Source organism: Neoarius graeffei, chromosome 15 (assembly GCF_027579695.1).
Source record: "Neoarius graeffei isolate fNeoGra1 chromosome 15, fNeoGra1.pri, whole genome shotgun sequence".
NCBI classification, from domain to species: Eukaryota; Metazoa; Chordata; class Actinopteri; order Siluriformes; family Ariidae; genus Neoarius; species Neoarius graeffei.
In genome coordinates, this window is record NC_083583.1 from 11,709,278 (window position 1) to 11,734,540 (window position 25,263).

The 25,263-nt window shown below is 42.0% G+C and overlaps 1 protein-coding gene across 2 annotated transcripts in view; it reads left to right on the plus strand.

Moving 5' to 3' along the window:
- The window catches only part of sptbn1 (spectrin, beta, non-erythrocytic 1), a 237,292-nt gene that overhangs the window by 189,335 nt on the left and 22,694 nt on the right, over window positions 1-25,263 (plus strand). For both annotated transcript variants that reach the window (XM_060940853.1, XM_060940854.1), the window contains 7 exons: window positions 3,486-3,710; window positions 3,796-3,885; window positions 7,112-7,390; window positions 8,691-8,821; window positions 13,082-13,286; window positions 18,340-18,714; window positions 18,886-19,130. In XM_060940853.1, coding sequence (XP_060796836.1) covers window positions 3,486-3,710; window positions 3,796-3,885; window positions 7,112-7,390; window positions 8,691-8,821; window positions 13,082-13,286; window positions 18,340-18,714; window positions 18,886-19,130 — 1,550 coding nt within the window. The remainder of the gene's footprint in view (window positions 1-3,485; window positions 3,711-3,795; window positions 3,886-7,111; window positions 7,391-8,690; window positions 8,822-13,081; window positions 13,287-18,339; window positions 18,715-18,885; window positions 19,131-25,263) is intronic.

Here is a 25,263-nt window from a genome sequence, read left to right on the forward strand (position 1 = left end):
CCGTCTGTCCGTCCCAGGAAGGGTACTCACCTTCTGAAATCAACTCCTCTCACAATCTTTGGAGGAATTTCACCAAACTTGACGGGATTCTTTGTTATAGATCAGTAATACGCAGATTCTAATTTCGCTCAATTCAGTCCCATTTTACCAGAGTTATGACGTAGTTGCCAGCGGGGGATATTGTGCTCTCAGAGCACTCTTGCTATTTGATTGACAGCAAACCATTTATACGCTGAATCACCTTTGCACAAGTTTGAATTCTATAAAATACAACTGACTTTCCTGTTCTATCGAAATGAAAATTATTTTAAGATAACATCGTGTGTAAAAGTCAGTTCAAACTTGGGTCAGCTCATGGAGACAACATCAGTACGAGCCCATGAAGTCGACACAAAAGAATTTTGATTTGAAAACAAAATGGAGTCGAGTCGGCAGTCAGGTCAGTTCAGTCTTCTTCATCTGATGATGACTCGATAACAAAACATCGTGTTTTCATAATAATGGATGTGTTCTTGGGTAAACACGTGAATTTCTTCACTCAAAAGTACTTTTTTCTTTTTCTTCGACAATTTCAGCTTGTTCAATGAGGTCTGTCTGATAAATCCTCTGGAGAATAAAATTGACTTTCACTGTGCTCAGATGTGTCGCTCATTTTTCAAAGTAACAATTCAGAGCAAAATGAAAACCGCAGAAGTGAGGGAAATGAGTCCGGGGCTGCGTACGGATTTGGCCAAAAGGCCCAAAGGGGGATTATGTCGTGGCGATATCCGTCTGTCCGTCCCAGGAAGGGTACTCACCTTCTGAAATCAACTCCTCTCACAATTTTTGGAGGAATTTCACGAAACTTGACGGGATTCTTTGTTGTATGTCAGTAATACACAAATTGTAATTGTTGCTTAGTTGCCAGCAGGGGATATTGTGCTCTCAGAGCACTCTTGTTTAATTTGAGGTGATTCCCAAGCAAATAATGTGCATGAAATCACTCGCTTCGCGCAGTCGAGCAGACAGAGGAAATCCGTGTGTGTGTGTGCATGTGCAGGTTTACCTTTGAGCGTGCACTGACAGTTCCATCATTCTGTCGCTAAACGAACAGCTGATCACACCGAGGTGCTCGCTGACCGCAGATATTTATTAGTTTGGTCCTGCGTTTCCTTTCCTTCGTATATAACATAATGTCTTTTCTTCTCGCTTTCCGTTACTGTAGTCGGTCTTTCACGTTTCATTAGCACACTTGCGTCCTCCGTTTTTCTCTCCTGTTTCAAATTTGTATCCCACAATGCCTTGCGCGAACGGGGAAAGCCCACCACGTGATGCATGACGTAGTATCTTGAATTGGGTCATGGTGAAGCAGGAAAAAATAGCAGAGAATTTAGGGCCATGTGGCTTTAAATTCATTAATTGTTCTATTAAAAAATAATAATAAAATTGGAAGTCTGTGATTCGAATTCAGTAGCTTTCGGTCCTCTAAACAAAAATAATTGGGTGTCGGGAAAATTATTTTTATGACCTACACTTGAAAAATCTGAAAGCCAGTCTAGCTTTAAAATCATTTGTGCATGAGACACTTTAAAAATTCTATTTACAGTTTACAGAAAGTGGATTCCAGACCTTTTTATGGATTAAAATGAATCAAAGTATTTTCTCATTAATAAAGCTCAAAATTAATCTTCAAGATTTGCTTTTTTATAAATCCACTTGAGGCATTAAAAAAAGCATGGAATTTAAATGTAGGTTCAGATTTGTGGACGTGGAATAAAATTAAAATAGAAACAAAAAAATGTATGTAGTGTTGAATATCTACGACTATTCTATGCACATTCACTGTATATGAGCAATCGTGTACTCTGATTGGCTACGACTAGGATATTAGCTCGTATACTGTGAGGAGAGAAAAACAAAATGGCAGAGCGTGTTGCTGAACCAACCAAGGACAAAATAAAAACTCGACTCGAAAACAAAATTTTGGGGGTTATCAAGTATTTAAAAGAAACAGAAATAGCTAAAAGAATATAGTTTTTTTTCCCCTCCCAATTTCTCCTGTTCCACACTCCAGCCCAGTTGATGGCGGAATTGCACCTTAAAGTTGGTTTGCCAACTGACAAAAAAAATCTGAAGAAGAAAACCCCAAAAAATCCCCAAAAAAGCAACAAAACATAGAATGAAAGTATTTGATGATAAGAACATTTTTTTTTATTTTCAAGAATTATTATCGCATTTTTCACAAATTGCTACTGTCATTTCGCCAGTTTGTTTACATTCTAAGCGGAAATTATTTTGTGAGATGTTTTGTATAAAGTTTTTATTTATCGAATTTGCAAAAAATAAATATAAAAATGCTCCATTTCTCAAAATCCAGTCAATGTGGTTGGACTAAAACAGTTATTCCACTCAGTGCTACGCGCCTCGTCAGCTCTCAGCTCATGTATGACTTGATTTTGTGGAATAACTGCTAAATATACAAAATTTATCCGGGCATATTTTTTCATTGACAGCCATCTGATCAGGTGAAATTGTTTTACTGTACTTGTGGATCATTTAACTTCCTTTAAAGGAACAGTCCACCGTACTTCCATAATGAAATATGCTCTGATCTGAATTGAGACGAGCTGCTCCGTACCTGTCCGAGCTTTGCGCGACCTCCCAGTCAGTCAGACGCAGTCAGACACGCTGTCACTCCTGTTAGCAATGTAGCTAGGCTCAGCATGGCCAATGGTATTTTTTGGGGCTGTAGTTAGATGCGACCAAACTCTTCTGCGTTTTTCCTGTTTACATAGGTTTATATGACCAGTGATATGAAACAAGTTCAGTTACACAAATTGAAACGTAGCGATTTTCTATGCTATGGAAAGTTCGCACTATAATGACAGGCGTACTAACACCTTCTGCGCCGCATTGATACGGAGCTCAGATATCAATGCGCTGCCGAAGCGCGCAGAAGGTGTTAGTACGCCTGTCATTATAGTGCGAACTTTCCATAGCATAGAAAATCGCCACGTTTCAATTTGTGTAACTGAACTTGTTTCATATCACTGGTCATATAAACCTATGTAAACAGGAAAAACGCGGAAGAGTTTGGTCGCATCTAACTACAGCCCCAAAAAATACCATTGGCCATGCTGAGCCTAGCTACATTGCTAACAGGAGTGACAGCGCGTCTGACTGCGTCTGACTGACTGGGAGGTCGCGCAAAGCTCGGACAGGTACGGAGCAGCTCGTCTCAATTCAAATAAGAGCATATTTCATTATGGAAGTACGGTGGACTGTTCCTTTAAGAATAACATTTCTTAATATAAGAAAAATTATAGATATATCTCACTTTATTCAATTAGATCATGAAAAATGTATATTGCTTCAGGGTGTACAAACTTTTAACTGGCACTATAACAAAGAGAAAGTATGAATAATCCCCATCATCTCACTAGATTTACAGAATGTATCCACTGCTTTGCTTCTGAAATGTAAAGCAAGCTGGTTGTCTTGTCCAGATGCTGGAGAACCAGGTGGAGGTGCGTCAGAGGGAGGTGGAGGAGCTTCAGTCTCAGGCTCACATCCTGCGGCAGGAGGGCAAGGACACGGACGAGGTGGACGTGCGGCGCGAAGTGGTGGAGAAGAAGTTCCAGGAGCTGCTCGATCCTCTTCAGAAGAGGAAGAACTTCCTCATGGCTTCCAGGGAGATCCATCAGTTCAACCGTGATGTCGAGGACGAAATCGTGAGTCGAACGACTGAGCAGTTGAGCTGTGTTTGTTTGAATAAGTGTGTGAAATGTTAATGACATAATTTCCTTCATGTCACAGCTCTGGGTTGAGGAGAGGATGCCTCTTGCGACTTCAACAGATCACGGCCACAACTTACAGACTGTCCAGATGCTCATCAAGAAGAACCAGGTGAGCCGTTAACATGGATCGGTATCACACGGACCTTTGGCACACATCACCGCGACTCTTCCTGTGTGAGACAATTCCGAGACTTCATGCTTTTTAGCTCATCTGGTCATAAGGCTGATGAGCTGATGCCATGGCGTGGCGTCCGTCGTCCACAATTCAGTTAAATCGTGTCTCCTCCGTCGGTTCTCCACAGATTCCCGTCCTGATTGTTTTGCTTGAAAAAACTCAGCACAAAACTTGGTTGTTTTGTCAAATGTTTTGCTAACGAGTTACTAATTAGGCCAAATTAACGATTTTTCCAGGCCTCTCACTAGAATTGTATCTCCTTTCTGATTTCTCATCTGATTCAAGTTCTGCTCGATGTTTGTTTTGGTAGATCTTCCCTTAAGGAACAAAACTTGGTCGTTTGTTTGTTGATTTTCCTGTTGTAAACAATTTGTTTATTTTCAGTGAAATCGTGTCTCCTCCCTCCCTCAGTTCTCAATGGATTTCAGTTCTGATTGTTTTGTTTGAAAGAACTAGACCTTCTCTACAAAACTTGGTCATTGTATTGCCAATTTTTTGCTAACGAACTGCTAATTAGGTCAACTTAACGACTTTTGTGACTTCTCATTAGAATTGTATCTCCTCTCGCAGTTCTCACTCGATTTCAGTTCTGATCGATGTTTTGGGTCGTTTTGTTTATTGATTTTCCTGTTGTCAACAATTTGTTTACAACTTTGTTTATTTCCAGTTAAATCGTGTCTCTTCCCTCCCTCAGCTCTCAATAGATTTCAGTTCTGATTGTTTTGTTTGAAAGAACTAGACCTTCTATACGAAACTTGGTCATTGTATTGTCAAATTTTTGCTAACAAACTGCTAATTACAGGGATGGCAATTTTCCGCCGAACGGCAGAAATCCGCCGTTTTGAATTTCAATTTTATCATTTTTGTGGACCGTCTAAATCCGTAGAGAAAAGTTTTAGAGGAGGTTAGGTACCTAACTTTTATTGCTGCTACCGAGATTAGTGTCAAATCGTATCGAAACCACATGTCTCACGAACAACGGAAGCTTCTATATCGAGTGTAACAATGAAAATAAGCAAACGAGTCTGTGATTGGTTGCGAAGTGAAGGATTCAACCAATGCGAAAGCATGTTTCATTTCACTGGCCGCCATTTTGCCTTTAGCTAAATGTCTTGCACGAGGTTTTGAGAGCGTTGTTTTCCGTGGAAATATGAAGTTTTTATCACGAGATCAAGAAGCATCAGTGGCTGAAATTGACAAAAATGTCAAGAACAAATTTCGTTGGGATTGGCTACAGCGGACAGTTACTACGAAAGTTAAACTTGGAAAAAAGATCGAGGAGATCAGCGAGACGCTTGAACAGTTTATCAAGAAGTGCGATTTGCCTGGCAAAGCATTTTGCATTTATTGTAACGATGTGATCAACTACAGATCCCGTGGCTGTGTGGCATTAATTGACCATGCTTCTAAGGTCAAGAAACACTCGGATGTTATTGCACTTCGTAAATATGCCTGGGGCAGTCAGAGTAAGTTGTCTTTTTTCTATTAAACTTTAGATACTTACTTATTTTTATCATGTATTTTTCACACAATATACATGTAAAATGGCTAGAAAATAGGTAGAAGAGGCTAAAAAGGCTAAAGCTTCAGGGGGGCAGAGCCGCCCTGAACCCCCCGTTCGGAGTTTCAGCTGAAATAAAATTTTCCTGTTGCCATCCCTGTAATTAGGTCAACTTAATGAGTTTTGGGACTTCTCATTAGAATTGTATGTCCTCTTGCAGTTCTCACCCGATTTCAGTTCTGATCGATGTTTTGGGTAGATCTTCCCTTGATGAACAAAACTTTGTTTGTTTGTTTTGTTGATTTTCCTGTTGTCAACAATTTGTTTAGAACATTATTTATTTTCAGTGAAATCGTATCTCCTCCCTCCCTCAGTTCTCAATAGATTTCAGTTCTGGGGTGGGTTTCCCAAAAACATCGTAGCACAAAGATCAACATTAAATGGTAGAGCGAGCATCACAATCAACACTCTCTCTCCTAGTTAAGATGCTCTTTGCATTAAGAGGCTTTTGGGAAACCCACTAGAGCCCTGCACTCCCGCGGGAGTCCCGCGGGACCCGACGCAAAGCAGTGCGGCACGGGACAAATTTTGAAAGCTCATTGTGGGCGCGGGCGGGAGGGGGAGTGCACAATGCGGGAGCGGGCGGGAGAGGTGATAAGCTGCAGTCCCGCTAACTAAAAACGTGTTTAAAATAAAAAGTATAAATTATTAATTTATGTCTATCATATATAATTTGTGCTGGATATTTTATTTGGCATTAATAAAACCATTTTAAGATGCCTAAATTTGCGGATGTGGTCTAATCTCGCTTAAGTTTCCGATTCCTTTCCGCTCTTCCGTGTTTGAGATCTCCGATCATGGCAGAAGAGCAGAGCTCCTCTAGTGAAGCTCACAGTGCTTCAGAAGTAAGTGCTGCTTTAAAAAGAGGTACATTTACCGTTAAAAAGTCAAGAGTCCTGAAATCAGACATTTGGAAGTCGTTCTCACTCGTGTACGACGCAGAGGGAAATCAGCTGCCCTTTGCTTGTTGTGATAAGTGCCAAAAGGTTCTGACATACAACGGCCATAAATCAGAGAGCTCAGCTAAGGTCAGCATGTTTAATTCCCCAAGCCAATGACAAGAACTTTTGTGAGAAATAACGCGAATGTCTGCATCATGCGGGATTTGCAGGCAGGCGTGGGCGGGAGCGGGAGCGGGAGCGGGACTGAAAATTATAATTCTGGGCGGGAGCGGGACTGCACAATGCGGGAGCGGGCGGGAGCGGGACTGAAAATTCTGTCCCGCGCAGACCTCTAAAACCCACCTCTAAATGTTTTATTTGAAAGAACTAGACCTTCTGCACAACACTTGGTCATTGTATTGTCAATTTTTGCTAACAAATTAGTAATTAGCTCAACATATTTTCTTCTGACTAGAATTGTATCTCCTCTCTCATTTATTATGCAAATTCAGTTCTGATCGATGTTTTGGATCAACCTTTGCTCGGGGAACAAAATTTAGTCCTTTATTGATTTTCCTGTTGTAAACAATTAGTCGTGGAGGTTGGTCCTCTCTCACATCGTCACATTTCAGTTCTGTTTGATGTTTTGCTAGTCATGGTTGTTTTGATGGCAGGCCAGATGAGCGACTACATCCTTGACGTTCTGGTTTTCATTCAGACCCTGCAGAAGGAGATCCAGGGCCATCAGCCGCGCTGTGACGACATCTTCGAGCGCAGCCAGAGCATCGTGACGGTGGACAGCCCAAGTGTTGAGCCCATCCGAGTGCGTCTCGGCGAGCTGCAGGACCTCTGGAAGCTCCTCATCCAGGAGACACAGAAGAGGCACGAACGGCTGGAGGAGGCCCACCAGGCGCAGCAGTACTACTTTGACGCAGCCGAAGCGGAGGCTTGGATGAGCGAGCAGGAGCTTTACATGATGTCGGAGGAGAAAGCTAAGGTGTGTACAATTTTTTTTAATTTTATTTATTTATTTTTTTTAAGTCACAGCTGCTGGAAGTGTAAAGTAGGTGGCACAAGAGACAAGTGTACTGGTTCATGTATAAATTCAAAAATTCGAGTTGTTGAAATATACGGGTTTTTTTAGCTCATCAGGCTGCAGGCCAGGCTGGATGAGCTTATGCGATCAACGCATCGTCTGTCCATCATCATTGTCTGTCCACAATTTACAAAAATTGCTACTCTTCCTACAGGATTGATTGGATTTTGATCAAACTCGCATATAATGTTCCCCAGGTGGGTGTGCATAAAAGTTGTCAAGATGGTGGCGCCACCTTTCATATTTACAATTTTATGGGTGTCTGAAATTTTTAGGTGACTCGTCACATTAAACGCTACTCTTTGTAAACTGCTGGGACGCTTTCACTGAAACTCACCCACCCAGAAGACTCTAAAGACGTATTCCAACAAGAAGTGTTCACCAGGTGGCGCCACCTGCCATGGATGAGGCTACACAGGGGTCATATGCAATTTCACAAAAACCGCGACTCCTACAGGAGTGATCAGATTTTGATCAAACTCATATGGAATGTTCCCCAGGTTGGTTTGTATAAAAGTTTTCCAGATGGTTATGCCATCTGTCATATTTAATATTTAATGGGCATTTGAAAATTTGGGGTGACTTGTCACATTAAACACTACTCTTCGTAAACTGCGAGGATGTTTTCACTGAAACTCACCCAGAAGACTCTAAAGACATATTCCAGCAAGAGTTGCTCACCAGGTGGCGCCACCTGCCGTGCATATGGCAGGGGTCATATGCAATTTCACAAAAATCGCTACTCCTCCTACAGGATTGATCGGATTTCAAACTTGCACACAACAACAGTGGGCGGTATGAGCTCCAGCCTCATTGAGGTTATTTTTTAATATATTAAACAACTCGGCTACAGTATTTTTTTTTCCAGTTCGGTTTGCTAAAATCCAGATCCGGATCATGAAGCATGCTTGAGAATTTTTATGCAAGGCATCTCATTTGACATAGAAAGACAATTAGTGGCTGAATTGGATGTTTTTTCTTCCCCCAAGCATTCTGTAACTAGCGAGCTACTACCAAGGAAACCATGGCAACCAGGAAATTCGTGATAAGAATGCACACAGTGACCATGAACTCATGGTCAAGTTTCTCTGTAATTGATTCCAAGCCCATCCCGACGTTATTGACGAGGAAATATGTATTCCTAAAACTGTTATTTGGTGAAGCTGCTGCTTGATCATTTGTGTTTTGTTTTGTCTGTCAGGATGAGCAGAGCTCTGTGGCCATGCTGAAGAAACACCAGATCCTCGAGCAGGCGGTGGAGGACTACGCCGAGACCGTTCATCAGCTCTCCAAGACCAGCCGTGGTCTGGTGGCTGACAATCACCCTGAGAGGTACAGCAGCCTCACTCGTCCCTCTTGTCCTGAGGTCTGACAGCAATCAGTCGTTTTATAAAGCTTAGTCTGATCTTTTACTGATCTTGGACTTGGATTAAGGACTGAGGGTTTTTTTTTAAGCAGGTTTCCTGCACAGGTTCGGAAAATTCTGGAAATAATACTGAAACGGGCCCACTTGTAACACCAAACTCATGTTATATGCGAAATTTTACACATTCTCCTTTTCACGAATTTCTCCTTCTGAGTCACTATCGCAGTTCGCTGACGGAGTTAAAGGATTACGAACAGAGGAGATGATTGATTTCCTCGTCTGTTATTACGGTATTAAGGAAATGACGGCAGTTACCAGTGTATCATTGTCAATGACTCACTCTGTTTTCTAAATCTTCATCATTAAGTTCATTCATGCCTTGGAAATCACCAATGATGTCATTTATGTCTTGCTGCGGGGCAGGGGGTATCTTGGGTTTCTCGTGACATCACATCCACCTCATTAGTTATTCAAAACTTTAGCTGGTGGTCTACCAAAGCTCAGTTGACAAAGCATTTGTACGGAAAAGGTGCATTACTCGCATGAAAAATGCCTTACGCTTCTATTGTTTTAGGTTGTTCGTATCGCTCAAACCCTGAAACTGATAAAAGTTTCTTCAGGGTTCGCCGTGAACTAATAAAAAAGGGTGAACAAACACAGGATTTCACAAAAAGACGTCGAGAAATGTGGCTTTTGAACCTCTCAGTGAAATCGAAGGTAGCCGAGTCGAAGCATGCTCGAGTTTGCAGTGATCACTTGGTGAAAGGTTTGTATTTCCCTCTCAGCTCTGTCCTTAGTGTTTTCCAAGTACTTTTCTTGCTATGTGTCGTTATTTTACGGTACTTTTTTAGTCACGAAGCGCTAAAGTCCTCAGCTGTTTCTTTGTTTCCTCCTCACAAAGTCCATATGCATGAAGGTCGCGACAAAATTCTTCCCCAGCCGTACAGTTACAATGCGCCGTGATCACTTCTCCGTCTTGTTTAACTAAGATCCAGGTCTTTAAAGGGGTTTCTGATGATCTTTGTGAATGATTTAGCTGAGAGATAAGAGCCAACACAAGAGAGGATCAAGCCAACTGTTGTTTGTTTGCATTTCAACTTGCAGCACTTCGTTGTAAAGACGCGAACGCAAAGGTTAAAAAAAACCAACATACTTACACGGGCAAAAACAATCCAGGATTCATTGGGCAGCGACTTGATAGCGAGGTCCTTTATCCAGCCACATTCAAAAAAGTCGTAAGCCTCCATACTCTTCCACGCTTTCATCTGTTTTGCGGTGTAGAAGGACGTCTGCAACACCAGATAGTTCGAGATGTCAGGGAACTCGACTGAAGGGTAGTTTTTGAGATCGTATGATAAATCCTTCTTTCCCAGACTGTAGGGGTCGATTTCATTGCACATAGCGATCTTCTGAATATATCTAAAGCGAGCAGTCGCTTCTAGATTACAAGCGTACTCTGATAACTTATCGCTAGTTGTTTGCACTACACCAGCCGTTTTGGTTTGCTAGACCACCAGCTGTTTTACCGGAAGTGAAATCGCCAAGAAAAGTCACGTGACTGAAACCCAAGAATAAAAATGCCACCAGTACACTTTAACTAGGGATGAAGTTCAGCAGTATCAGCAGTCATTTCATCCTTTTATCAATCCTTTGATCACCGTTATCGTTAATTGTTAGTGATCAACACCTAAGTGAGGCTCATTAAGCCTTTGTTTCATGGCATTAACATTTATTGTTAACCTGACTGCGGATTTGATTACTTATTGTTTGTCTCTGGGGGGAAGAGGAGCGCATGGCTTAGTAAGCCGATGCATTACATGATGGAAGAGTGTTTATTTACAATCAGGCAGGCAAACAGGTCAAAAACGTAAGACAAACATTCGCAGGGTCATGAAACGGGTGATGGTCATGCAAGGCACAAACAGAATGGTGGAGACAAAGAGTCCAAATCCACAAAACAAAGTCAAAATCAGAAAGGCAATACACAGATATAAGGATTGGTAATGTGAGACACTTGGTACAGTGTGTAAACTTCGACAAGTCTGTGTGCTTAGAGAGTGTTTCTAAGTGCACGCTGTGATTGCGCTCTAACCCGGAACAGGTGCATGGTAATGAGTAATTCGTCCTAATGGTGCATGGACATGACACAGTGACTTTTTTTTTGAAGACCCTGACTCAGTCACTAAAGGCAGGGGACACAAACTTAGTTTGTTATATGCGAGAGTTCATAGTAAAAGAGTTCGTTATAGCGGGTTTCTATTATGCAGTGTATTATGGGAAATAGCCACCAGCTTCCAAACCTTTATCTATTTTCATTAAAGCACACAGTGATGTCCAGAGTGCTTTTAGCCAACATATATTCAGATCACATCTCAGGTTGCAAGCAAGAAAAACAAACATGGAGGACAGAATATTGGTCAAAAAAAAAAAATTACAAAAATATTACATTACAAAAATTATAAACAACATTAAAGAAATTCTCTTTACTTGAAGCACCTGGTGATGCCTTTTTAAATATTTATAATATTTTTTATAATTGCTTAGGAATATTACATTTGCTTTATAATTATTCAGTGATTATTAGTTGACATTATTGATGTATTCACAAGGGTTACACAGTAAATCACGAGGCATTCGAATGAATAGTGGCATTGTGAATAATTATAGCTTGATTATAAATTATCAAGGAATTATTTAGACATTTCTGGAACTGACACATGAGTTTATTAGTTTACGTACAAGGAAATTACTGTATAATTGATGAACACTGACAGAAAGAGTGTTACCAGATTAATCAGCGAATATTCTGTATGAATTATGAACTTTACGAGGCATATCAGGTGAAAATTCAAATTCAGTCCAAACTGTTTGAAACCGTTCTCACTGAATTCAGAATTAAATGCAGAACAACATCAGAATTAAAATATGTTTATCCGTTCTTGAGATATTGCAAATCAAAGATTGGAAAAACGGCTTAATTTTTATTAAACTGCTGTAACATTCTGTACGAGGATCACATGGTCCAAAATGGGCCTCATTAACCAACGAGCTCAAATGTTTTTTTTCTTAATAAGTTTTTTTATTTTTCAAGATATTTACATGGAAATCGGCAGCACATAGATGGTTGTATACTGAATACAAAGTTTGAAAAATGAGTAAAAACAAATTATGCAAATTAGTATTTAATTTGTATTAATTATGCTAATCAGGTAAAAACATTAAATCTGTACACGCAATAAAAAAGTAATAAAAGATTATTTCTAATCCCCTCTTTGTGCTCTGTAGGCCTTTGTATTTCTCAAAAGTAGGGCCGACTAGTGTTTATATGAAAGAATATAAATGATAATTTTGATTAATATTCACAGCTTTCAAGGCGAACCTCGAAAAAACTGTCTGATCCACATCCAGTAAACAATTCACATTAACTCAACTGAAATCGACACTTGCGTTTCTGACTTCTGGTTTTTTTAAATCTCATTCCGACCACTAAGATCTCAATATTTTTCATCAAAACAACTCCAGTTATATTCTAAAATAGTTATTTATTTAGAGGAATCAGTTTGATTTGAAAAAATAAGTAGGTAAAGCTATGAAAACTCACTTCAAAGTGTCCCGTGAATCAGAACATCAAAACTAGCAGACGGAAAATTTTGCTGAATCCTTCATCAGAAACAGTGAGAGCGAAAGAACAGCCCTATAAAAGTTATCTCATTGATATTGACGAGTAATCCAGTCGGAAACCGATGGGGGGGCCTGACCGCTTTCCCGTGACTCAAAAAGAAAATCACCGGCAGTTTCCCGACGTCACACGAGCAGAGTTTTTACTCTGTTGTACCGACTTCAGCCTGCCGTTACTCCCAAAGTACTGAACAGATCTTAACCAGATACATTTCTTTGGAAAGCAGAGATTATACGCTTTTTAACGATAGTATCCATGATAAAAAATATCCAAGAGTTAAGCAATGACAGATTTGGAAACTTAGATGAGCGTCTGCATGGACAATTTTCACAGCACGGCCAGCGAGCGTCTGATACGCCTACCTTTATTTCATTTTATTTCCGAAATTCCAGTGTCGCCTCCTCAGTAATGATTAAGGAGTCAAATCAGAAGTGGCACAGATTCTATGATTCTCACACATCCAAAGAAGAATCGTTTCTACCTGATTTTTTTTTGGGTGAGTTTGACAGTAACCGATGCTTCCTGTGTGGTTCTGTTGGCTGTGCAGTGAGAGAATAGGGATGCGCCAGTCGCAGGTGGATAAACTGTACGCAGGACTGAAGGACCTTTCGGAGGAAAGGAGAGGAAAACTGGATGAGAGGTTCCGCCTCTTCCAACTGAACCGCGAGGTGGACGATCTGGAGCAGTGGATCGCTGAGAGAGAAGTGGTGGCAGGATCTCACGAGTTGGGCCAGGACTACGAGCACGTCACTGTAAGCCTGCAGCAGAAATGACACCTTTAACTTTACTCTGTTTCACAAAAAAAAAATCCAGCATGTAATAATTCTAATCAATTGGCAGAAAACTTACTGACCGCTATCAAGTGCGGACACTGTAAACTCCTTCCATAAAGGTTAAATAAATCTCTCCTAAGGTGATGATACGTGGAGCAACTTTTTGGGCAAATGTTGCCGGCAACGGGCAACCAGGTGAGACACGGGGCAACAGACAATTGGCAACAACCAATCAGAGAAGAGCAAATCTGTTGCCAGGGAGACAGACACTGAAACATTTGCAGCTGTCACTTCTTTTGTCTTGGCTTCAGCCTTTATTTCGCTCAAGTAAATATCACTTCTGGAACAAAACTGAATAGATACTCTGCTCAAAAGATAATTTGCCGTTATTTTAACATTTATAGTATGTCAAAGATTACGTTCAGGCTGCACCCTGAAACGACCCATATCCGATTTTTTTGCCCATATGCGACCTGTATCCGATTTGTTATTGACAATCTGAACGACACAGATCCGATTTTTTCACATGCGACCCAGGCCGCTTGGATATGTGGTCCTAATTCCAATGCATATCCGTTATTTTCACATGCGACTGCAGTCTGACCGGACAGGTCGCATTTATGCGACCTACACGTCATCAACAAGAGACAAACGTCACAATTCTGCGTTGGCTAATCCCGCCTCTTTGGTGGAAAACAACAACATTTGTACAGTTTTCAGAATTTAAATAGACTTTATAGAATTGATCAAGCTAATGGTGGATTTGGTAGGGACCTGGATGTTAAACCATCCTGTATTACAAGATTATAAGATTGTTCTGGAAATTTCCAGTAATTTGACACCTTCGGTCTCATTAGTCTGCTGCCCACATTAATCAGATTATTGTGTGAGTTCCGCCGCCGCCACAAAAACCACATCGCCAGGTCTCGCCTCATCTCCATGCTTTACTTGCAAACTTGAAGAGTGCGCTTTTTTTTGTTTACGTATTACGTAGATGTGCTTATTACATGTCAATTTGCGCATGCGGGACACTTTTGGGTCGTTTTCCGTTCATATTGGAGATCGCATACAAGTCTCATATAATTGGTAATGTGAACGGCCTAACAACAAAATCGGATTTCACAACAAATTGGATATGGGTCGTTTCAGGTTGCAGTCTGAACGTAGTGCAAATAACCACATTATTCTGTTAATAATAAACACTTTTTTTAAATGTCTTTAAAAATGCTACTAGCCTCAAACACATATGCTATAACTAATAACCGACACATATAGGGTTGCCACCCGTCCCGTAAAATACGGAATCGTCCTTTATTTGGCAATTAAATCTTGTGTCCCGTATTGAACCGATACGGGACGCGATTTGTTCCATATTTTCATAAATGTCCAATACACATGTCTATCTCACACATATCAACACTAAATCTAACAATAATGAACAAAATAAAACAGGAAATACTCCGTTGCGGGATCTACCCAGGACACAAACCCCTCCACTCTGTGTCACGCTCTGTGCGTCTGTGCCTGGCTGCCTGCGTCACTGCGTGTGGCGCTGTCATGGTTGCCTAGAGACAGACAACACACACCGGCGCTGCTCAAAAAACCCAGGCTTTTTAAAAATGTCTGCTGCACCCGGGACTCCACCACGTCCTCAAAAGCGTAAACGCTTACAAAAATACAGACGTGAGTGGGAAGAGGCACATCCTTGGCTGGACAGCGTGAGTGGAGACGACTACAGAGCAAGCTGTAAAGTCTGTCGGCGAGTGTTTTCAGTGGCGTACGGTATATTATAATAGTAACAAATAAATAAATAAATACATACATTTCCTAGATTAAAATTTTATTTTATTAGTGTGTTATATTATTAGCTTTCTTGATCATCCCTTTACTACAAACACCTACAAAATAAAACATACCACTGCTGCGGGCACCCCACCCCATGGGAGTCGTGCCCGTGGTGGTCATGGCCCCAAGGAGCCGTGGTGGGCGTCCCTTATTTTCATTTCTGAATGGTGGCAAACCTAGACACATACATCACAAAAACATCATTTAATTCTCATCTCATCTCATCTCATCTCATCTCATTATCTCTAGCCGCTTTATCCTTCTACAGGGTCGCAGGCAAGCTGGAGCCTATCCCAGCTGACTACGGGCGAAAGGCGGGGTACACCCTGGACAAGTCGCCAGGTCATCACAGGGCTGACACATAGACACAGACAACCATTCACACTCACATTCACACCTACGGTCAATTTAGAGTCACCAGTTAACCTAACCTGCATGTCTTTGGACTGTGGGGGAAGCCGGAGCACCCGGAGGAAACCCACGCGGACACGGGGAGAACATGCAAACTCCGCACAGAAAGGCCCTCGCCGGCCACGGGGCTCGAACCCGGACCTTCTTGCTGTGAGGCGACAGCGCTAACCACTACACCACTGTGCCGCCCCATTTAATTCTCATCTCCGCAAAAAAAGTAAAAAGGACATGGGGCAGGAGATGCTGCTGAGGAGGAAAAGGGGGTTACAGAGCTCCTGAAAGGCTTTTTTTTTTTTTGGATCCCGAAGTTTCTACTGTTCCACCTTCGGGTTCCACAAGTAGTCGTGCTCTGTATGTGAATTAGTTCAGACAGGAAGTTAAACAATCTTTACTACAGCTCACAAAAAACAAACAAAAAAAAAAACCCCATGAGCTGCTCATCACTTTTAACTTCACGCAAGAGAGCTAACGTTATCCCTACATAGCTAGCAATAACGCTCAGCTATGTTAGCAAAAACCTCCGCTAGTTCGCTAAATCCCATTCAACCTCTATGGCGTGGTGGTTAGCTAACAGCAGTTTGCACTTAGCTGAAGAAAAAATATCGATGTCTTAATTACAACCTGAGCACATAAAAATAGATGTCTGTTGGTTTTTTAAGCATTTGATGAAGTAAATGCACCACTTTGGGTTTACACACAACTCATAAAAAGTTGCCCAGAATGATCAAAATCATTCAGATAGAAATTATGTCGCGCAATCTCAATGGGAAAGTGTCGAAGCACAATTTCCCAGCAACACTGCCCAAAAAATTGCCCTGTGTATCATCACCTTTTTATATCTTTTTATGTCAAGAAGTTATAGACCCTTTTCAGTCACGTGACCTTCGTAAACGCGACCACCATTTTGGACATGTAGTGGACTTCGGCTCGAATCAGTTTGAATGCGAGGAAGGCGACAAACGAAAAACATAAAAGAAAAAGGCGCGAGATGCAGAAAACACCTTCACTATCCAGCGACGTAGGGCATTTACAGGGCGAGCAGAGGGAGAGGTATTTGCAAAAATTGAGGTTAGCAGGCTTAGAGAACGACGTTTACCTGCTTCCACCAGGATTGTTCACTGACGTACGCTCCGGCTTGCTTCCCCTCAAATTAAGCAGCGCGCTCCGGCTTGCTCCCCCTCAAATTAAGCAGCGCGCTCCGGCAGAGCGCGCTGCTTAATTTGAGGGGGAGCAAGCCGGAGCGCGCTCCAGCTTGCTCCCGGAGTGCTCCGGCCGAGGTTCTGGAGTGCTGCTTAATTTGAGGGGGAGCAAGCCGGAGCGCGCTCCGGAACCTCAGCCGAAGCACTCTGGGAGCAAGCCGGAGCGCGCTGCTTAATTTGAGGGGGAGCAAGCCGGAGCGCGCTCCGGAACCTCAGCCGAAGCACTCTGGGAGCAAGCCGGAGCGCGCTGCTTAATTTGAGGGGGAGCAAGCCGGAGCGCGCTCCGGAACCTCAGCCGAAGCACTCTGGGAGCAAGCCGGAGCGCGCTGCTTAATTTGAGGGGGAGCAAGCCGGAGCGCGCTCCGGAACCTCAGACGTTGGCTCCGGCAGCTATTTACACTGGATCCGATGTAAATAGCTGCCAGATCATAATTACAGTAAACTAGTAAATACAGTAAAGGAAAAACTTGAGACTGAAAGGTTTTAACAGTCATCCAAATGACTGAACGTAAACATTGCTACAGTAACATACCAGCTACTATGCTGTTGACATTAGCTAGTCAACAATAGCTACTACAGAAGAACAAAGAGGTTACAATGGGTTATTTTAACCTATTTGGTTACACACTCGCCGCCACAGAATGTTAACAGCAATGTAATGCCTTTTCTGGCTAATTTTATTCGTCTTACCTCCAACAAAGTGGTCACTACACAAGCGTTGGTATGCCGAGGGCTGCCAATCTTTCCTGTTAATGGCCGCTATCCATCTTCTCCGTCGGGATCCGATAAAATGATAAACCTTGCCTTGTTTGTTGATGGTTACTACATCCAGGTGCACAACAATATAGTGGCATGATGGAATTCTTGCTGAAAGTAAAAACTTTCTTTGCTGCCGTTCCTCAATGTTGGCTGTGGTAAACTACTGGTAGTACATGTCCAAAATGGCGGCCGCGTTTGTTGTGACGTCACGTGAAAAGGGTCCATACTGTATGTAAATACAAAGGGTGAATTTAAGTCATCAAATGCTTAGAAAACCAACAGACATCTATTTTTATGTGCTCAGGTTGTAATTAAGACATCGATTAATTTTTTTCAGCCACGCGTAAACTGCCGTTAGCTAACTATCGTTCAATAGAGATTGAATGGGTGGTTTTTGCTAACATAGTTAGCTAAGAGTTATCGCTAGCTATGTAGGGATAACATTAGCTCTCTTGTGTCAAGTTAAAAATGATGGGCAACTCATGATTTTTTTTTTTTGAGTTGTAATAGAGATTGTCTGACTTATTGATCCAAAAATGACAGCTGTAAATATTTCAGTGTCCATCTTTGCGGCGTCTGTCTCCTTGGCGATAGATTTGCTCTTATCTGATTGGTTGTTGCCAATTGTCTGTTGCCCTGTGCCACATTGTCTGGCAACATTGCCCAAAAAGTTGCCTCGTGTATCATCACCTCTACAGTAAACGAAAATTTTGCTATATCAACGATTATGCATGTTTTCTTTCTTACATCACAGCACATTTTCAAAGCGTCTATTTTTAGCCTTAGCTTATCTGTTTGTTTTTTTTCTCTCTACTCAGATGCTGCAGGAGCGTTTCCGTGAGTTCGCCCGCGACACCGGAAACATCGGTCAGGAACGTGTGGATGGTGTAAACCAAATGGCCGACGAACTCATCAACGCCGGCCATGCTGACGCTGCAACCGTCGCCGAGTGGAAGGACGGGCTTAACGAGGCCTGGGCGGATCTCCTGGAGCTCATTGACACTCGTACGCAGATCCTGGCGGCTTCCTACGAGCTGCATAAGTTCTATCACGACGTCAAGGAGATCCTCTGCCGCATCCTGGACAAGCACAAGAAGCTTCCGGAAGAGCTCGGGCGAGACCAGAACACAGTGGAGACGCTCCAGAGAATGCACACCACCTTCGAACATGACATACAAGCGCTGGGGACGCAGGTTTGTACGACCTTAACAGAAGAAATTAAGCTTTCAAACTGTAATGAAAATCATATTTTTCAGTGTAAACAGATACGTAGAGTAAAATCCCAGCTGTTTGTCTAATATTAATGATGATATTTAACATTTTCTTCATTGTATCACTAAGATAAAAATGACCTGTGTGTGTAGGTCAGGCAGCTGCAGGATGACGCGACACGTTTGCAGTCAGCATATGCCGGCGATAAGGCTGACGATATTCAGCGGAGGGAGAGCGAAGTCCTGGACGCATGGCGGAACCTTCTGGAAGCCTGTGAAGGGCGGAGGGCGCGTCTGCTCGACACCGGAGACAAGTTCCGCTTCTTCAACATGGTGCGTGACCTCATGCTCTGGATGGAGGACGTCATCCGCCTTATCGAGGCCCAGGAGAAGCCCAGGTGGGTGTGAGGACTGGAATAAGTGGACGATGTAGGAAAAGCTCAGTGCTACGCTTATCAAAACTGAAAGGGTTCTGGTTAAGGTTTGGAGTAGAAAAGCCTGAGTAAATATACAGTATGTAGTTATATACACTACCGTTCAAAAGTTTGGGGTCACTTTGAAATGTCCTTATTTTTGAAAGAAAAGCACTGTTCTTTTCAATGAAGATCACTTTAAACTAATCAGAAATCCACTCTATACATTGCTAATGTGGTAAATGACTATTCTAGCTGCAAATGTCTGGTTTTTGGTGCAATATCTCCATAGGTGTATAGAGGCCCATTTCCAGCAACTCTCACTCCAGTGTTCTAATGGTACAATGTGTTTGCTCATTGCCTCAGAAGGCTAATGGATGATTAGAAAACCCTTGTACAATCATGTTAGCACAGCTGAAAACAGTTGAGCTCTTTAGAGAAGCTATAAAACTGACCTTCCTTTGAGCAGATTGAGTTTCTGGAGCGTCACATTTGTGGGGTCGATTAAATGCTCAAAATGGCCAGAAAAATGCCTTGACTATATTTTCTATTCATTTTACAACTTATGGTGGTAAATAAAAGGGTGACTTTTCATGGAAAACACAAAATTGTCTGGGTGACCCCAAACTTTTGAACGGTAGTGTACACACAATGTATATAGTTATATTATATGAAAACAAGTGTTTTATTGGGAAATACACCACTGGTATTTTTTTATATGAGCTACACCCAAGACACAGAGAACCAAAACTGTGGCGTAATATGTACTTAGTGACTGAGTGGGAGGGCCAGATGGGAAAATATTTGGCTCAAGGTCATGCCCAAATGACCAAGGGCGAAATATTTTCCCATCTGGTCCGACCTAAATCAGTCAATTAGCATTTTATCATATGACCTTTTTTTAACTAACGTGTACAGTGGGGGAAAAAAAACAATGAACAATGGTGTGTGAAAAACGAACCAACGAATTTCTATCCCCTGCTGGCCGAAAGGCCTGAAGGGGGATTGTGTCATGGCGATGTCTGTCCGTCCGTCTGTCCGTCCTGGGAAGGGTACTCGCCTTCTGAAATCAACTCCTCTCACAATTTTTGGAGGAATTTCACTAAACTTGGCAGGATTCTTTGGTATATGTCGGTAATACGCATATTGTAATTTTGTTCAGTTTGGTCGCATTTTACCAGAGTTATAGCCCTTGATTAACAAACTTGTACTTTGACAATTTCATGAAGGTGCGCTCGCCTTCTGACATCAACTCCTCTCACAATTTTTGGACGAATTTCTCGAAGCTTGACAAAAGGCCTTGTTATATGATGGTAATACGCATATTGTGATTTAATTTCGTTTGTGAAAATTTTCCCAGAGTTTTGATCCTTGATTAAATACTTACTTACTTACTTACTTACTTAAGATCCCCGTCAATTATGACGATGGGGGACCCGTAGCCCTGTGGTGCCTCCTTATTCGTCGCTCTGCGGCTTGTTCTCTGAGCCTAAGCTCGCAGGTTTCCGACCCAGAATGGAGGGCACACCTCCACAGGCAGCAGTCCTGGGCGTCCTCATACCAAGTCTTTAAATCCATTTGGAAGGCGCGAAGGTCTTCTTTAATGCAGTCCTTACAGCGCTTGCAAGGGCGTCCCCTGTTGCATTTACCAAGCTTCAGCTCGCCGAACAGAAGTTGCTTAGGAATCCTGGAGTTGTCCATTCGGGATTCATGGCCAAGCCATCGAAGTCTGCTACTACGGATCATGCTTTCAATGGAAGAGCAGTTGGCACGCTCAAGGATCTCCGTGTTGGTGACGCAATGCCACCACTTGATATTCATGATTTGTCGAAGTGACCTTTGGTGGAAAACTTCCAAGCGGCATATATGATGGGCAAGAGTGGGCCATGTTTCAGATCCATATAGGAGCGAGGGGAGGACTATGGCTTTATAAACAGTCACCTTAGTTGCCAAAGATAGGCCTCTTCTGTCAAAGCACCTAGTTCTTAAGGCGTTAAACGCAGCTGCACCGCGACTCACTCGGCACTGGATCTCAGGGTCAAGACTTGCGTCGTCGGACAGGTTTCCTCCTAGGTATGTAAAGGTATGCGCGTGCTTTAGTTGCGTACCCTCGATCGTGATTGCGGTTGGCTCATCACACTGGACATGCATTACTTTGGCCTTTAGTTTGCTGATCGTTAGGCCCCAGGACAGGCAGGCGTTGTTCAGGGCTGTGACGCCTTGATAAAATAACTTTGACAATTTCATGAGGGTGTACGTTCTTCTGAAATCAACTCCTCCTACAATTTGTAGAGGAATTTCACCAAACTTGGCAGAAGGCTTTGTTATATGACCGTTATATGCATGTTGAAATTTCGTTTAATTTGGGCAAATTTTCCCAGAGTTATGCCCTTGATTATTAACAAACTTGTACTTTGGCAATTTCATCAAGGTGTGCTTGCTTTCTGAAATCAACTTCCCTCGCAATTTTTATTTTCCCTCATTGGCCAAAAGGCCCAAAGAGGGATTATGTCGTGGCGATGTCCGTCTGTCCGTCCCAGGAAGGGTACTCACCTTCTGAAATCAACTCCTCTCACAATTTTTGGAGGAATTTCACCAAACTTGACGGGATTCTTTGTTATATATCAGTAATACGCAGATTCTAATTTCGCTCAATTCAGTCCCATTTTACCAGAGTTATGGCGTAGTTGCCAGCGGGGGATATTGTGCTCTCAGAGCACTCTTGCTATTTGATTGGCAGCAAACCATTTATACGCTGAATCACCTTTGCACAAGTTTGAAATAAGTTTGAATTCTATCAAATACAACTGACTTTCCTGTTCTATTGAAATTAAAATTATTTTAAGATAACATCGTGTGTAAAAGTCAGTTCAAACTTGGGTCAGCTCATGGAGACAACATCAGTACGAGCCCATGAAGTCGACACAAAAGAATTTTGATTTGAAAACAAAATGGAGTCGAGTCGGCAGTCAGGTCAGTTCAGTCTTCTTCATCTGATGATGACTCGATAACAAAACATCGTGTTTTCATAATAATGGATGTGTTCTTGGGTAAACAAGTGAATTTCTTCACTCAAAAGTACTTTTTTCTTTTTCTTCGACAAGTTCAGCTTGTTCAATGAGGTCTGTCTGATAAATCCTCTGGAGAATAAAATTGACTTTCACTGTGCTCAGATGTGTCGCTCATTTTTCAAAGTAACAATTCAGAGCAAAATGAAAACCGCAGAAGTGAGGGAAATGAGTCCGGGGCTGCGTACGGATTTTTCCGGACCAGATTAAAAAATCCATATCTGCCCAGTCACATGACTCTTCCGAATGGGTTTATTAAGTGCGCTTGTGTGGGTCCGTATGGGCCATATGATAAATCTCTTTATGTCACTCATGAGGAAATCGATGAATAGTTTTGATAAATTTTGGTACTTTTTGTTTGTGAATGAGTCGATATAATAAAAAGAAAATCATACGTTAGTTTGAAGATATGAAGTTTATCTTCTCGTGTTGAAAAACTCGCATTTTTCATATGAAATATATTGTGGATCTGAGTGGCATATTTAAATAATATTGGCTGGCGTTGAGTGGTCTATCAGATATATTCCATTCAGCTAGCATGATATTAAACAAGTCAAAGATGAGTAGCTGAATGGAATATATCTGATAGACCAATATTATTATTATTATTATACATACACATTCATCTCATCTCACCTCATCTCATCTCATTATCTGTAGCCGCTTTATCCTGTTCTACAGGGTCGCAGGCAAGCTGGAGCCTATCCCAGCTGACTACGGGCGAAAGGCGGGGTACACCCTGGACAAGTCGCCAGGTCATCACAGGGCTGACACATAGACACACAACCATTCACACTCACATTCACACCTACGCTCAATTTAGAGTCACCAGTTAACCTAACCTGCATGTCTTTGGACTGTGGGGGAAACCAGAGCACCCGGAGGAAACCCACGCGGACACGGGGAGAACATGCAAACTCCGCACAGACAGCCCCTCGCCGGCCACGGGGCTCGAACCCGGACCTTCTTGCTGTGAGGCAACAGCGCTATCCACTACACCACCGTGCCGCCCATACACATTCAATGGAACAATTATAGATTTTACAAAAAGTTAAGAACAGGGGGAACTTACCAATATTGACTGCTGATTCTGATCGAATGTAATTCAATGTTCTGTCAATCCAATGTACTGTACAAAGTCAAAGTTCTAAGAATAAAAATGGTACAAGTTCAAAAAGCCTGAACAACAACCCAACTTGTATCCAAGCTCTATCCAGGCTGACAGTTCAAGTTCACAGTTGCTTCTGGTCGTAGTTAATTGTTCCATTGCAGTTGTTCAAAACAAAAGGGCTTTGCTAAGTGAAGTCCACGAGTGAAGTCCTCTTGTAAAAGTCTCCGTCACTTTTCCTCACCTCCAAGTAGAACTTTCACAATATTTCCACTATTGCTTGCTTTTCCAGTTTTTCGATGTCCGTTGGTATGTTTTTCTCTTGTAAATATGCATGAAGAATATCTAATGAAGTTTTGGTAGCCTTTCGTGTGTTCAGCGCATCTTTAGTTTCAGTTTTCAGTTTATTTATTTAGTGCTTAAACCTAGCACTGGATTAGCCTCGTCTTCTCTCTTTCCCGGCTGACAAAGAAACGATTGTGCGCATGCGCAGCAGAAAAGTTTTGTCATTGGATCTTCGCATGAGCTCTGATGTGTGACGTTGTGTTGTCTTGACAATGCACAATATTATAACAATATTGCACACTCGTTCTCCATTGGGAAGAGTGGCTTAATACACGGAGGATAAGCGATATGATAACAATATTGCGTACCATCAATAAACCTGCTAGAAGGGAATAGAACACATTTTTTTTATTCTGTGGAAAAAGTGTCCTGTATGTACAATAATTCCTGATATTTCACTCTGATGACATCACTCCCAGTGTTTTCTTGCTGACTGGATGTGCGTTGTCAAAATGGCGAACCAGCTCAAAATTAAAATTCTTTTGCGTATTTTTTTGTGGATGTGTCCATATACAACCCCGATTCCAAAAAAGTTGGGACAAAGTAGAAATTGTAAATAAAAACGGAATGCAATGATGTGGAAGTTTCAAAATTCCATATTTTATTCAGAATAGAACATAGATGACATATCAAATGTTTAAACTGAGAAAATGTATCATTTAAAGAGAAAAATTAGGTGATTTTAAATTTCATGACAATAACACATCTCAAAAAAGTTGGGACAAGGCCATGTTTACCACTGTGAGACATCCCCTTTTCTCTTTACAACAGTCTGTAAACGTCTGGGGACTGAGGAGACAAGTTGCTCAAGTTTAGGGATAGGAATGTTAACCCATTCTTGTCTAATGTAGGATTCTAGTTGCTCAACTGTCTTAGGTCTTTTTTGTCGTATCTTCCGTTTTATGATGCGCCAAATGTTTTCTATGGGTGAAAGATCTGGACTGCAGGCTGGCCAGTTCAGTACCCGGACCCTTCTTCTACGCAGCCATGATGCTGTAATTGATGCAGTATGTGGTTTGGCATTGTCATGTTGGAAAATGCAAGGTCTTCCCTGAAAGAGACGTCGTCTGGATGGGAGCATATGTTGCTCTAGAACCTGGATATACCTTTCAGCATTGATGGTGTCTTTCCAGATGTGTAAGCTGCCCATGCCACACGCACTAATGCAACCCCATGCCATCAGAGATGCAAGCTTCTGAACTGAGCGCTGATAACAATTCGGGTCGTCCTTCTCCTCTTTAGTCCGAATGACACGGCGTCCCTGATTTCCATAAAGAACTTCAAATTTTGATTCGTCTGACCACAGAACAGTTTTCCACTTTGCCACAGTCCATTTTAAATGAGCCTTGGCCCAGAGAAGACGTCTGCGCTTCTGGATCATGTTTAGATACAGCTTCTTCTTTGAACTATAGAGTTTTAGCTGGCAACGGCGGATGGCACGGTGAATTGTGTTCACAGATAATGTTCTCTGGAAATATTCCTGAGCCCATTTTGTGATTTCCAATACAGAAGCATGCCTGTATGTGATGCAGTGCCATCTAAGGGCCCGAAGATCACGGGCACCCAGTATGGTTTTCCGGCCTTGACCCTTACGCAC